Genomic DNA, 11,941 nt, shown 5'->3' with positions numbered 1-11,941 from the left:
ACCCTGCCTTTGGTCACTGAGCGCTTTTATTGAGCCAGCTTGAGTTTATAGTTTGAAATAAATTTCAACATTCAAAAATGTTTACACGCTAATGGCAGCTACAATTGCATGTGTTAATATTGCTTTTAATCTTTATTGTTTCAGCAGGTAGTCTTCCTGCATTTTTGTGGCATTTTTTATATGGAAAACTCAAATGCTTGCAAACAAGTCTGAATATGCCTCTCCACTGTGTCAGTGTTCATATATTCATGCTGCGTTCTGGCTTGAACTTCCTAACTAGTCACATTCCAGTGTGGAAACAGCACAGGTAAGAGGCTGGCGAGCAGAGAGATAAAGAGAAAAGGGATGAAAAGGAGCAACAGAGGTGAGTGAAGGAGGGGACAGACTGAAAGTGAAGGAAAACACAAAGACACCAATGAGGAGAACATGGAGGTTCAACACTACTGGCTGCTGCTGCTGCTGTTGGTCAACTGCCATGAACGGATTACAGGTAGTTAAGTAGTGTGTGTATGTGTGTGTGTGTGTGTGTGTGTGTGTGTGTGTGTGTGTGTGTGTGTGTGTGTGTGTGTGTGTGTGTGTGTGTGTGTGTGTGTGTGTGTGTGTGTGTGTGTGTGTGTGTGTGTGTGTGTGTGTCAAGTCTTTACTCACACTTTTCTCCATGACTAACTGCGTGGGATTGTTTGTTGTCACATTGTCATGCGTGTGTGCATCTTACTCTACCTGGATGTGTCCTGAGGTGGGTTGGCACAATTGTCAGCTTGGACATGTTTCCGCCCGTCCTCTCAGGAATTCTGCAAGTCCTCATGTAAAATGGATGTAGATGTAGTGCTTGGCTTCCTTAGTTATGATTACTGAAGTACAGTCATTTATTATTAGTTTAGGTTCATGATTCAGGGCAGCAGTGATTCAACACTTTGACCAGGACGGAGCTTTAGCCTTTCTCTGGAGTTTCCTCAGTCTCTCAGCACTTTCACAGTCAATACTCAGTAATTAATAGATTAATTACGTGCTACATAAGTTCAAATCAAAAATCAAATCAAAATCAAATCACATCAAATTTTACTTTGATGTTTGCAATAAAATAAAATTACAAAAAATTTCTAAATTCTCCGAAACTTAATGCTAAAGTTATATATTCACAACAGAGATGAGCAACTCCTGTATTTGATTAAAGCAGCGACCTGAGCTGTACAGTACACAACAGGTCCATAGTGAAATAAGAAAACATATCCTGTTTAAACAGACAATCATTGTCCTGTGATTGGAACGTCTGTCTTTTTTTATCAGGAGCTGTGAGTGGCGTCAGTCCATACCTAAAGCATTATGAGGGCTTGTCATATGACAGGGATGATCTTCACAGGAAGCACATGAGAGCCAGGAGAGCCACACACACACGGGAAAACACACTACAGCTGGACTTTACTGCTTTTCACAGGTAACTTCACATTTCTCCAACTTGGTCAAGTGATTCAAAAGCACTGATAAACTGAACATGCTAAATATACCATATTCATCCATTTGAGCCCCTTACATCCGTTTATAAATATTACAAATATTAGTATCTGTATTTACCTGATGACAAAACTATGAAGCTTGGACCACAGCTGTTTGTGTCTTTCAGAACTTTCCGTCTGCGTTTAAGACGAAATGCTGCAGCATTTTCCCAAAACTTCACGGTGATGAGTGAAGACGGTTTCACAAATGCAGATCTCTCCCACATCTACTCAGGAACACTGGAAGGTTGGTATGGCAGGGAAAATGTCACTGATAGAAATAAACTGTCTGTCGACATCTGTTTGCACTCAAAGATCTTTAATTGTTGAAATTTGAAGAACAAAGTAAGAGTTAGTGATCTGTCTTGTCTCAAACCTCAACCCTTGCAGCGCTGCCTCTGCTCTTTACATTTCTTTCAGTATCTTATCTATTTAATCTTTCCTTTTTATCTTTCCTTCTCTTATCTCTGCTCAGTTTTAACCTCCCTGACCCTTGACTTTGTCTTGCAGGTGAAAATGGTTCAGCCTGCCATGGCTCTGTGTTACAGGGTCAGTTTGAGGGAACCATCCATACAGACAACGGGACTTATCACATAGAGCCCCTCCACAGATATACCAGCAGCCAAACAGATTACCACTCTATCATTTATCATGAGGATGACATGGGTAAGTGTTTTTAGCATAAATCTTCAAGCTGCTTTTGGCAGTTTAGTCATTTCTGGCCTCCCCACAACATCCAGGATAAAAAAACTTAAATCAGAAACTTGTGCATCTGGAGAAATTTCCAAATGACACCCCTCAACCTCAACTGCTTTTTCTGGCCATTTGGTAATGATGGCAGGAGCACGCAAATAAATTCTTTGCTACAGTAGAGCTCCCTCAACGGATTGACTCATCAGACTCTTGGCAGCCTCACAGAATGATAAACAAACAAAATACTGTACATCTCCCCACATTACCAATCCTGATTGCTCTTTTCTGATCTGTGCAGTTTCTGCTGATTCCAACTTAGTACAAACTGAGGTTACAAGTGGTCAGTGAACCATCTGAACGCATAGCAAGAGTGGAGTTATATTGTAACAGCATAGCCTATTTAGAGCTCAGAGGGAGTGTTGAGACCCAAGTTGGGCACCAGCCAAAGAAAACATAAACTGGAGGTGGCGTGACTTTTGTAAGAGGAGGAGTAGGAGAGATGGGGTTACAGTAAGGAGGAAGATGTAAAGATTAAGGAGGAGAAAGATCTTGGGGGAGGAGTACAGTACAGAAGCTGAAGGGGAGGGAAAAGGGAGAAGAGGAGCATATAACAAATCTAGCTGGGCTGAAAGGCCTCTGAGACAGATTTGACATATAAACATATATAGATTAACTCTTAGTTGGGTTCTAATTATGTCACATAGGATTTGTTCCAGTACTTTCTATCTGTGTGTTTCTCCTCCTACATGTGCACATTTGCATTGATATTAGATCATTTCTAAGAAAGCTTTTTCTTGGAAACACAGCTGAGATTGTGCCAAACCCCTCCCCCCACCTGTGTTTGTCTATAAGTGTTCAAAGACACTGTGGCTGCCTTCCTCCCGACGCCCCTGCCGTCCTTCAATCCTCTCCACAACTGTAGCAAAGCTTTACACGAGATAGTGTTGCTGCTGACAACATCCTGTACTTTCATACGCAGGCCAGCATATCAGCAGGAAGCTGTGAACGATTTACCACATGATATTTCAATTAACAATCAAAGCTTCCATTCAAAGTGGTAAATTTGGACACACAGGGGGCTGACATAATGCTTTTGCTACTGTGTGCATTTCCGCTTCCTGTGGTTGTTGTGTGGGACCAAAAAAAGGTTGTAGGAGACTTTCTGTCCTTTGTGATGTAGGATGTTGTGAGTTCCATCCAATCTGGGACAGAGGGTGGCATCAAATACAACGAAATGAACTCAAGACAGCTGGTTGCATACACCTTGCGACACTTTCAAAGTAAACAGTTTTAAATACGTTTTTGTAATTTAATATATTTCTGGTAAATACTGCACACGCTGAGTTGAAGTGTGGTGTAGTAAAAGGATGGACACAGTGAATTGACCCAATGGAAGCTGTAATGGCAATATTTGTTTTTCAGAAACTGCACCCTCCCTTGCTAATAAATAAAAAAGATAGTAAATGATGTATAAAATGATCAAGTCCAAACAGTCAAGTTCATTCAATTTATAATTTAAAATAATTTAAAATAGAAAGTTACCCCCAGTATTAAGATCATTCAAAATAAAATATTACATATAAAATAAATAATGTAAAATAACATGATATTATTGATGATGTGTTGTGAATGTTATGATTAAATCAACATACTGTTAAGCAGAGTGTGAATTTCTGAGATAATATTATCACATTTGGGTTAATAGCAATTAAACTGCAAATAAAAAGTAAAGCAACAAAAGAACATTTCAAAAATAACTTAAAGCAAAATATTCTGATTTACATAATTAAAGTTATGATAAACAATGTGGTTTTTATTTTATTTTTAGCTGATGTGTGGAACATCTGGTGTACTGTAACCTTTGCTATGTTTACTTAGAGGACTTGTGCTTGTTCTTTGGGAAATGTGCCACGACAGGTTTGTTTTGAACAGGTTTAGAACACAGCTGACCCTCAGTCATGAATATGACGAGGTAGCCTACAGAAAAAATCCCTTCAATTTGTTAGTATGTATGTGTTTGTGTGAGTCTGTGTGTGTAATAATACCGTAGTTCCTTCCTTTAAAGGTTCACATCGTTGTAAATGATGGGATGATGATTTCTTCAGGTTAACAATCGTGTAAATGATCTTACATCCTTTTCTCCATGATATTGATTTCCAAATTACATTATACATACATAGAGATGTATCTCTACTGAACACTGACTGAACTTTGCGTTGAACAAGGGTCTCAAAGTGTTGTTTTTATTAAAATGTGCTCCTAAACTCATCTCAGTGTAGAGAGGTGCTGATAAAGCCTCCTGTGACACAGGCTTACAGAACAGCTTTGCAGACAATGTCTCTTTTTACAAATGCTGGTCAGAAAGAAAAATGATTAGCGTTTAGGATTGCATGAAGTGACTCTAGGACATATGCCAGTTTAAAAATTGGCATTCCTACGACATTCCTAAGCCCATTTTAGGGTTGAGGATGCAAAAATTAATTCTAAAAGCATTAAAGCGAGTTGAAGGTTGACAAGTTAATGTTATTATTTGTGTGTGGTTGTGATTTTGTGTCGATATCATGCTCAATCTGTGCTGCTGTGAGACTTGAGGCTCTGGCGTATGTTTCCTGCATTAATCTTAACAGTAGAACAAGTTTCCAACAGCTGCTGGGATTGTGAGTCTTGGCTGAAACGTGACGCTGATTTTTCATTTAGGATTTTGTTCAGTTACTAATATTTACTTTACATATATAACTTGTACTAGAAAGAATGAAGGGCCATCTTTAGTGAAGTGGGCCAGACACTCATTCATTCATTGACAAACTGAGGAACAGGAGAGGATGTAGAAAGTCTGGAACTGATTCCAGTTGGGGGTTGACACCCAGCATTTAGGAATCCACATCCACGTCCACTCCCACAGCCCATCCCCATTCATGTAAGTGTTGTACATATATCAGGTCTCTGATTGGTTGGAGGGCTTTCGTGAGATGGGGTGATCCAATCACGTGTTGTCTGTCTCTCACTGTGGACCCGTGTCAGATGCTGGAGGATGTTGTACTGGTTTCACACACATACATGTGCCACAAGTTAACTGGCAAAACATTGCCCGATTCTGTCACCCATCACTCATTTCATTACAGCAAATGACATGGCAAGGTTACGATTACAGGACGTCATGTGACTCCACTGAACAGGAAATCTATTTTGGTCTATATTATTACTTCTGGACTAGCTTGTCCATTAATCTTAGGGTTTGTGAATAATCCCCTTGAAAGCTATTTTAGATGGTTCTGAAACATTTCCAGCAGTGAACTTTAAATTCTTTGCTCCATGTGATTTCCCACAGTCCCTGAACATACTGTAAACCTGATACACTCTTTGGCAACAGGAGTCCCTTCAGCTCCTTTTGTGGAACTCTCTGGCTTTTCCAGTGCAACATAATGGTCCAAATTACACAAATGCAATGCCTCCCATGGCTGCAATCACACCATTGTTGCATCAGTCCAAATCTCAGAGGTGTTGCAAATTACAGACTGAGCTATTGTTTCATTCAAATCTGAAAAAGAAGCTATCAGCACATTTCCCTAGACTGCCCCATGGCTCCCACTCCAGCAGCGATTTTCAAAAGTGAGTCCTTTATACACTGTATAAGTGTAAAAAGGACAAAAGTTGTGTGTATGGTATCTGAGAATGTGAGCGTGCTTCTGTCTGTGTTACCTGTTTGACTTCATTCACTTCATTACTATTAAGGCACAGTTTTAATAGAAGATCTCTTGCTTAAATGTGTGTTTAAACACAGCACTGTGACTAATTATAGGACAAATTGTAGGACTTTGCACATGAAACACTCATTTGTTTTAAGTTTTCTGTTTGATTATATCAGTTCCACAACTTACAATAACTTTGACAAGTGAACAAGTCGTTATTAAGTGGATTAAACAGGTTCTGTGATGTTTTTAGGAATTGATTCCTATTAATAGTTTGACTTTATCACTAAAACATACAGAAATGGAGGATTGGGTGAAGAACACAGAAAATGGACATTTGCATCTAAAAATCTTTTAACTTGGAAACAAGACCTTCAGATGTCAAACACAACCTCTGTTTCAGAATTTACTTCCTAATTATTGCTCCTGCAATGAACATTGATCATTTCAGAAGAATAGAAGATTGAAGAAAACACAGGAACCAAAGTTATAAAAATGTGATTTTAGATATTAGTCATATCCACATCTATCATTTTTATATTGTGTGTAAGTGTCTGTGTTTCTTATACCGTAGTCCTGCCTTCTCGCCCTGATGGATTCTGTGGTGCAGAACATCTAAACCTCCTCTCCCAAAGCCTCAGAGCCGATGAGGTAAAACACTCCAGACATCACCTCAGTGAATATACACAAACACACGCACATGCACTCGCTTTCTTTTTCTGTCCTCTGCAGTAACTCTTATGACCAAATTCACTTCAAACTCCAGAACTTTTCCTGGAGGGAATTGATGTGTGTGATTCACCTGTTATTCAGTAACCGACCTAATTCATGAGGCCACTTTTATAATTAGCCTGTTAGATCGCACACACAGCACAATTACATGCATACAATTACACTAACGCACTAATGTGTACGATAAAAACATGCACAGCATGGTGACCTGTTGAAAGCTGACAGGTGAGCTGCTTCTCTCAAGGCCTCAAACACACAGTAGCTGCTGCTGGAGGTCTGAACTGGATAACCTTTACTGTGTTGTAAAGAAATTATGAAGCCACTTATAATGGAAACATCTGCCAAAACAGTTTAGTTGATTTCCCCCTTGGGTGCCCTTTTTATTTTTCACCTTTGACCAAGAAGGTTGTGATCCAAGTGTCTATTGTCAACAGTGGATATTGGTATGGATCCATTTTTAACAACATGCCTGCTGGTGTAGATCATTTCCACTGTTTGATTACGAAATGGTCTGAACAGATGTTGTTCCCAATGGACCATCCGAGTCGTGTTCCTGTGTCAACGTGTCGCCGGTAATACTGGGACACTCGTCCCAGCACAGTGTCAACATTTGCCATCAGACAGTTTGTATTGTTATATGTGTTATCTAATGTTAATGCTGGATCTGATGATATTAACATGTTTCCACCTGCATTTTAAAGCCCCTTGTTCCCTACTTCTGAGGAGAAATGGCAGTGTTTTGGTGACTTAACAGGTTTAATCACACTCCAAACTGTCTCATATGAGTCTCTTTCTGTCCTCTTCACGCCACTGCATTCTTTTCCATAGGAGGCACCAACAAGCCGGTCAAGGAGGACACTCGATGAGTCAAAGACCAGCTGCCTGCTCCACTTCCACGCCGACTACCGCTACTACCAGAAGTTCAAGTCTGTGGAAGCGGTTGTGGCTCAGGTGACACATTGTCTTAACAATGATTTCATCTTCATATACAATCAACAGGGGCAAAAAAAACATGTCAGCTTTAGGTAAAAATAGAGGCCTCAGAGGATGCAATGCTTTGTCCTAATTTTCTTGATTCAAAGAAAAGACTTAAACATTTGTGTCACCACCTGCAGAGCGAGAGAAAAGATTCAAGCATTTCCAGTGTAACAGTGCAGCAGGAGCATCAACACACAGCGGGATTTTCCCGGCTATTGGCTGAGCACTGCATGCTTTGTTTACACACCTCATCCTGATTTTGTGTCCTGGATTTTGTGGACACGGTGCTACAACCCGAGTTCACTTGATATAATTCTAAATCCTAAAATCTTATCTAAATAAAACAAGTTAAACTATGTGCCAATAGTGTGAGTTCAGTTAACTTGTTTCCATGTGTATACACAGTTATTTGGCACAAGATCAGTGTTTCTTCTTAGTTTTGTTTGTTTTAAACATTGACCCAGAAAAGACTCAAGCTTTTGAATTGGATTTACCAAAAATGCTACTTGACTGAATTTCCTACAATGCACCGCATCTGATTTCTCACCAGAGCGCTGCACCAGTTACCACTGAGAAATTCAAAATGACCAAATAAACGACCAACCTGTTGCTGCTGTAAGAAGAACAGACTAAATGGCCGACACTGATGTGCACACACACAGCTCTGACGGTATTGCACATGGCAAAAAAAAAGGAGAGGAGCTTCTGTTCTTCTCCAAGAACACAGCGGCACATATAGTGCAGACATTTGGCTAAATAGGTCTGTGTGCCACATGCAAAGGCCTGTAACAGAACTGTGAGTCCACATAGTTGAACAAGCTGGACCAGTGGCCTCTTGTTCTTCGCCTAAGCTGCAGTATGTGACGTCTGTGTGAAGCAACAACGATAAAACTGCCAGGGCTGATGTCGAGCTTCGATGACTGATAGATCTATATTGACGGCAGAGGTTTTGTACAAAATTGCAAAAACACAACCGGATTTGAGAATCGGACGACATCTCTCTGGTGTTAAATGCACTTTTTGAACTCTGAGGTCAAGATGTCAAATGTTTTAAACCTTTGTCGCTTTGACGAGGAAAAATCTACTAGTTTAGTTTTCATAAGAATGTTCTTTTTACAGCTAAAGTGCAAAACAGTAAATTGTCTGATCAGTTTCTGGCTTAAACACGTCTTGATTTCAGATTTGACTGATAGTCTGGGTAAAAGGTTGGCTGCCTTCTGCTGCGTCTGTATTGCCTCAGTGCAATAAGCTATGTAAGATTTGATTTAAGTGTCTGTGTTGAAGTTTCTCTGTCTGAACAAAGCTTTTGTCATTAGAGGTAAAGGTCACATGAGATGCTATCTCGATACTGACTTCAGCCATGCACTGCCTCTGAATTAAAACCAATAAACAGTATTTGTTTCAGATTCTGTATCTGATAAGAAAAGTGTAAGCAGAGAGGTTTAATCTCATCATCTTTATTTTACTATGTCACGTACTCAGCATCTTCTCTGGCCCAATTTGAAACAGTGTTGTTTCTGTGTTTCTTTAATTAAATCTCTTATTGGTCAGAGCAAAGTCAGTTAATAAGTACACGTCTGTCCTTGGCTGTTTTCTGTGGCCGCACAGTGTTATTCTTTTCCTCCTGCTGTCCGTCCTCTCATCACCTCTCGTCAAATTCTTTCCACCACACACACACACACACACTGGTTGTTGTCCCTGGATGAGCTCCAGAGCTTTGTTGCATCGGGAGAGAAAATATAGTGTAAGTGATGTTGTGGTGTGATCTATGAGAGAGAATAAACAAAATGCTGGTGTCAGTCACTGCTGACCTGGTTTTAATGTCTCCTCCATCTAGGCGTCAACAAACACAATACATTTAGGGAAATTCCCATGGAAACCATCCAGCTCAATCATCTCCTGCTGTATAGACTCAGACTGGACATGTGACTGGTTTTCAGGTGCCGCACTGAATTTGTGATGGACTGTGACACCTACCACAAGACACCTACCTGTGAAAAGACCTATTTTTGATCAAAGATGTGTGCTGTCTGTGTTTTCTAAGGTTGCCTCCTACATGCGAGCAGTGAATGACATTTACGACAACGTGGACTTCGAGGGAATCAAGCTGGTCAACTTCAAAGTCAAATCCATCAGTGTAAGATGCGCCTGCACTCAAACGACACAATTTACTGAAACCTTAGAGTGAGGTGTAGCACGTTGGTAACTCCACTTAACCAGTAACTGATGATGTCACTTTACCAACATCTAATGGCTTTAGTCTTAAAATGAATGGAAGGGAGCACTTGATTAAGATAACTGGGTCAATCCACCAGTTCAAGGTGTGAATTAAACTCTCAGTCACAAAATAACTTAAATATCATCCTCCCTTTCTGAGGCCTTGGAGGATTTGAATTTGAATGTGAGGCGAGTCATCATTTACATTTAGTCATTTAGCAGACACTTTTATCTAAAGCGACTTACAAGTGAGGCACGTTTGATTCAACAATGATGTGTCACTTCTCCCTCCAGATGACGACCGAGGAGGATAAAAACGATCCTCTGTATCCTCTGTTCATCGGACCCGAGAAACTGCTGAGCCTGTACTCTGAGAACAACTGGGGCAACTTCTGTCTGTCGTACCTGCTCACGAACAGAGACTACAGCGGAGTGCTGGGACTCGCCTGGGAGGGCAAGGCCGGTGAGTCACACTCACTGTGTCACAAACACCAAACTCCGAACTCATGCATATTAATTGAACCTACTCCATCCTACTCAGCCTTTAACTGGACTAAATAAAACTTATCTGACCAATAAATAAAACATGTAGGGCACATTTTACTGCTATTTACAGAAAGTAGAAATGTTTATCAGGACATGAAGCTTTGATTTCAGCTGCATATGAGGGAACAATACATGATGTATGAACCACAGTTAATGGTGGCCTAAATACATACGCTTAGATCACCATCATTAATAGTTTGTTTTCCCAAAGTTTCTCTCATGTTTGATGACAGACTGTGTGAGTGCAGTATTATTGTTGTTTCCGTTAGAAGACGTTGGATGTATGTGGGGGGAATTGTTGTGGCAGGAGGCTCTTCCTGCTTGTTTCTATGACATTGTTTCATTTAGAGCTTTTGATTGGCTGTATTGAGGGGCGTGAGAGCGGACCACCACAGTGACATGTGATTAGGGAGGGAGGAATGCCCACACACACACATACATACATGTATATACATAGGACCCACACACACCTCCCAGACGTCTTGGTGAACGCTAGTGACCGCATTCCACAGTATGGTCGCCATGGTGACATCTCATGTGAGACACACACACACACACACACACACACACACACACACACACACACACACACACACACACACACAGTGGATTCATGGTGGCTGTGACATTGTTGTGACTTTCTCAGTCTCATGTGAGTGTGGATAATGTTTGAACTCCACCAACAGACACGCTCCTCCTCAGTTTCTCAGTATTAGTGGTCTTCAGCAGCCACGGGAACATAAACTCCTCTACCCTGATGCCCCTACAGCTACAGCAGGGTGCACCCCGCACACACATGCTCACACGCAACTCTCCCCATCTCCTCTTTTAACCTCAACAAGTTGTGTGTCCATACGTCAGAGGCGTGTGGGGGGTTGGGGCTCGGATGGCTTGAGCTTTTTCCACACCGGTAAAATGCCAAACAATCTGTTCGATGTTTCTGAGGGGCGTCTTAGACGGCTGGGTGGAAATATGTCCTCAAAAGGAATGAAATACCAGCTTTACTATAAATATATATCCTCAAAATATTGATCTACTGTGTGAGCAATGTTTCAACAGTATGTTCAACTTTTAAGCCAACACTATAAAACATTACATCAGTAACGACATACAATATTTAGCGTTTTCATGTCTTAGTCTACCTGTAACTCTCTCTTCAAAATAATATGCAATAAAACTTGGCAATAATCTAATAATATAAAACTATATAATAATCTAATAATAAAAAACTAATATAAAAAACAACATCCATGCATCCAAACTCTTGAGCTCTTTTCCTGTTAAGGGAGTGCTGGAGCCAAACCCAGCTGTGGGTGAGAGGAAAACGTTTCTCTCGCGTTCAGTATTTTAGCTATCATAATTTACATCATCAGTTTTAGTAGACAGTATACCTCACTGCAACTATGTGCAATTTCTCTTATCAATGTTATATTTCACAGTTTTACTGGTTTAACAATGACAATGATGCACATTTTACATTTACATCCTTGTTTGCACTTCTAAATACCAGGGTTCGATGTAAACATGAGTGGCCTGAGCTACTTTCGATTTCTCTTGAGCGAACTGTGTTGCATTCCAGGTGGATTAAGCCTT

The 11,941-nt window shown here is 40.5% G+C and overlaps 1 protein-coding gene across 2 annotated transcripts in view; it reads left to right on the top strand.

Moving 5' to 3' along the window:
- The first annotated feature begins 261 nt into the window (after positions 1 to 261).
- si:ch1073-396h14.1 (disintegrin and metalloproteinase domain-containing protein 10) overlaps positions 262 to 11,941 on the top strand; it is a 24,103-nt gene continuing 12,423 nt past the window's right edge. For both annotated transcript variants that reach the window (XM_026345615.1, XM_026345614.1), the window contains exons 1-8: positions 262 to 490; positions 1,288 to 1,435; positions 1,622 to 1,740; positions 2,004 to 2,159; positions 6,450 to 6,526; positions 7,436 to 7,558; positions 9,630 to 9,722; positions 10,097 to 10,265. In XM_026345615.1, the coding sequence (XP_026201400.1) occupies positions 427 to 490; positions 1,288 to 1,435; positions 1,622 to 1,740; positions 2,004 to 2,159; positions 6,450 to 6,526; positions 7,436 to 7,558; positions 9,630 to 9,722; positions 10,097 to 10,265 (949 nt within the window). In that variant the 5' untranslated portion in view covers positions 262 to 426. The remainder of the gene's footprint in view (positions 491 to 1,287; positions 1,436 to 1,621; positions 1,741 to 2,003; positions 2,160 to 6,449; positions 6,527 to 7,435; positions 7,559 to 9,629; positions 9,723 to 10,096; positions 10,266 to 11,941) is intronic.

This window comes from Anabas testudineus, chromosome 4 (genome assembly GCF_900324465.2).
Source record: "Anabas testudineus chromosome 4, fAnaTes1.2, whole genome shotgun sequence".
NCBI classification, from domain to species: Eukaryota; Metazoa; Chordata; class Actinopteri; order Anabantiformes; family Anabantidae; genus Anabas; species Anabas testudineus.
This window is presented reverse-complemented; position numbering and strand designations above follow the sequence as displayed.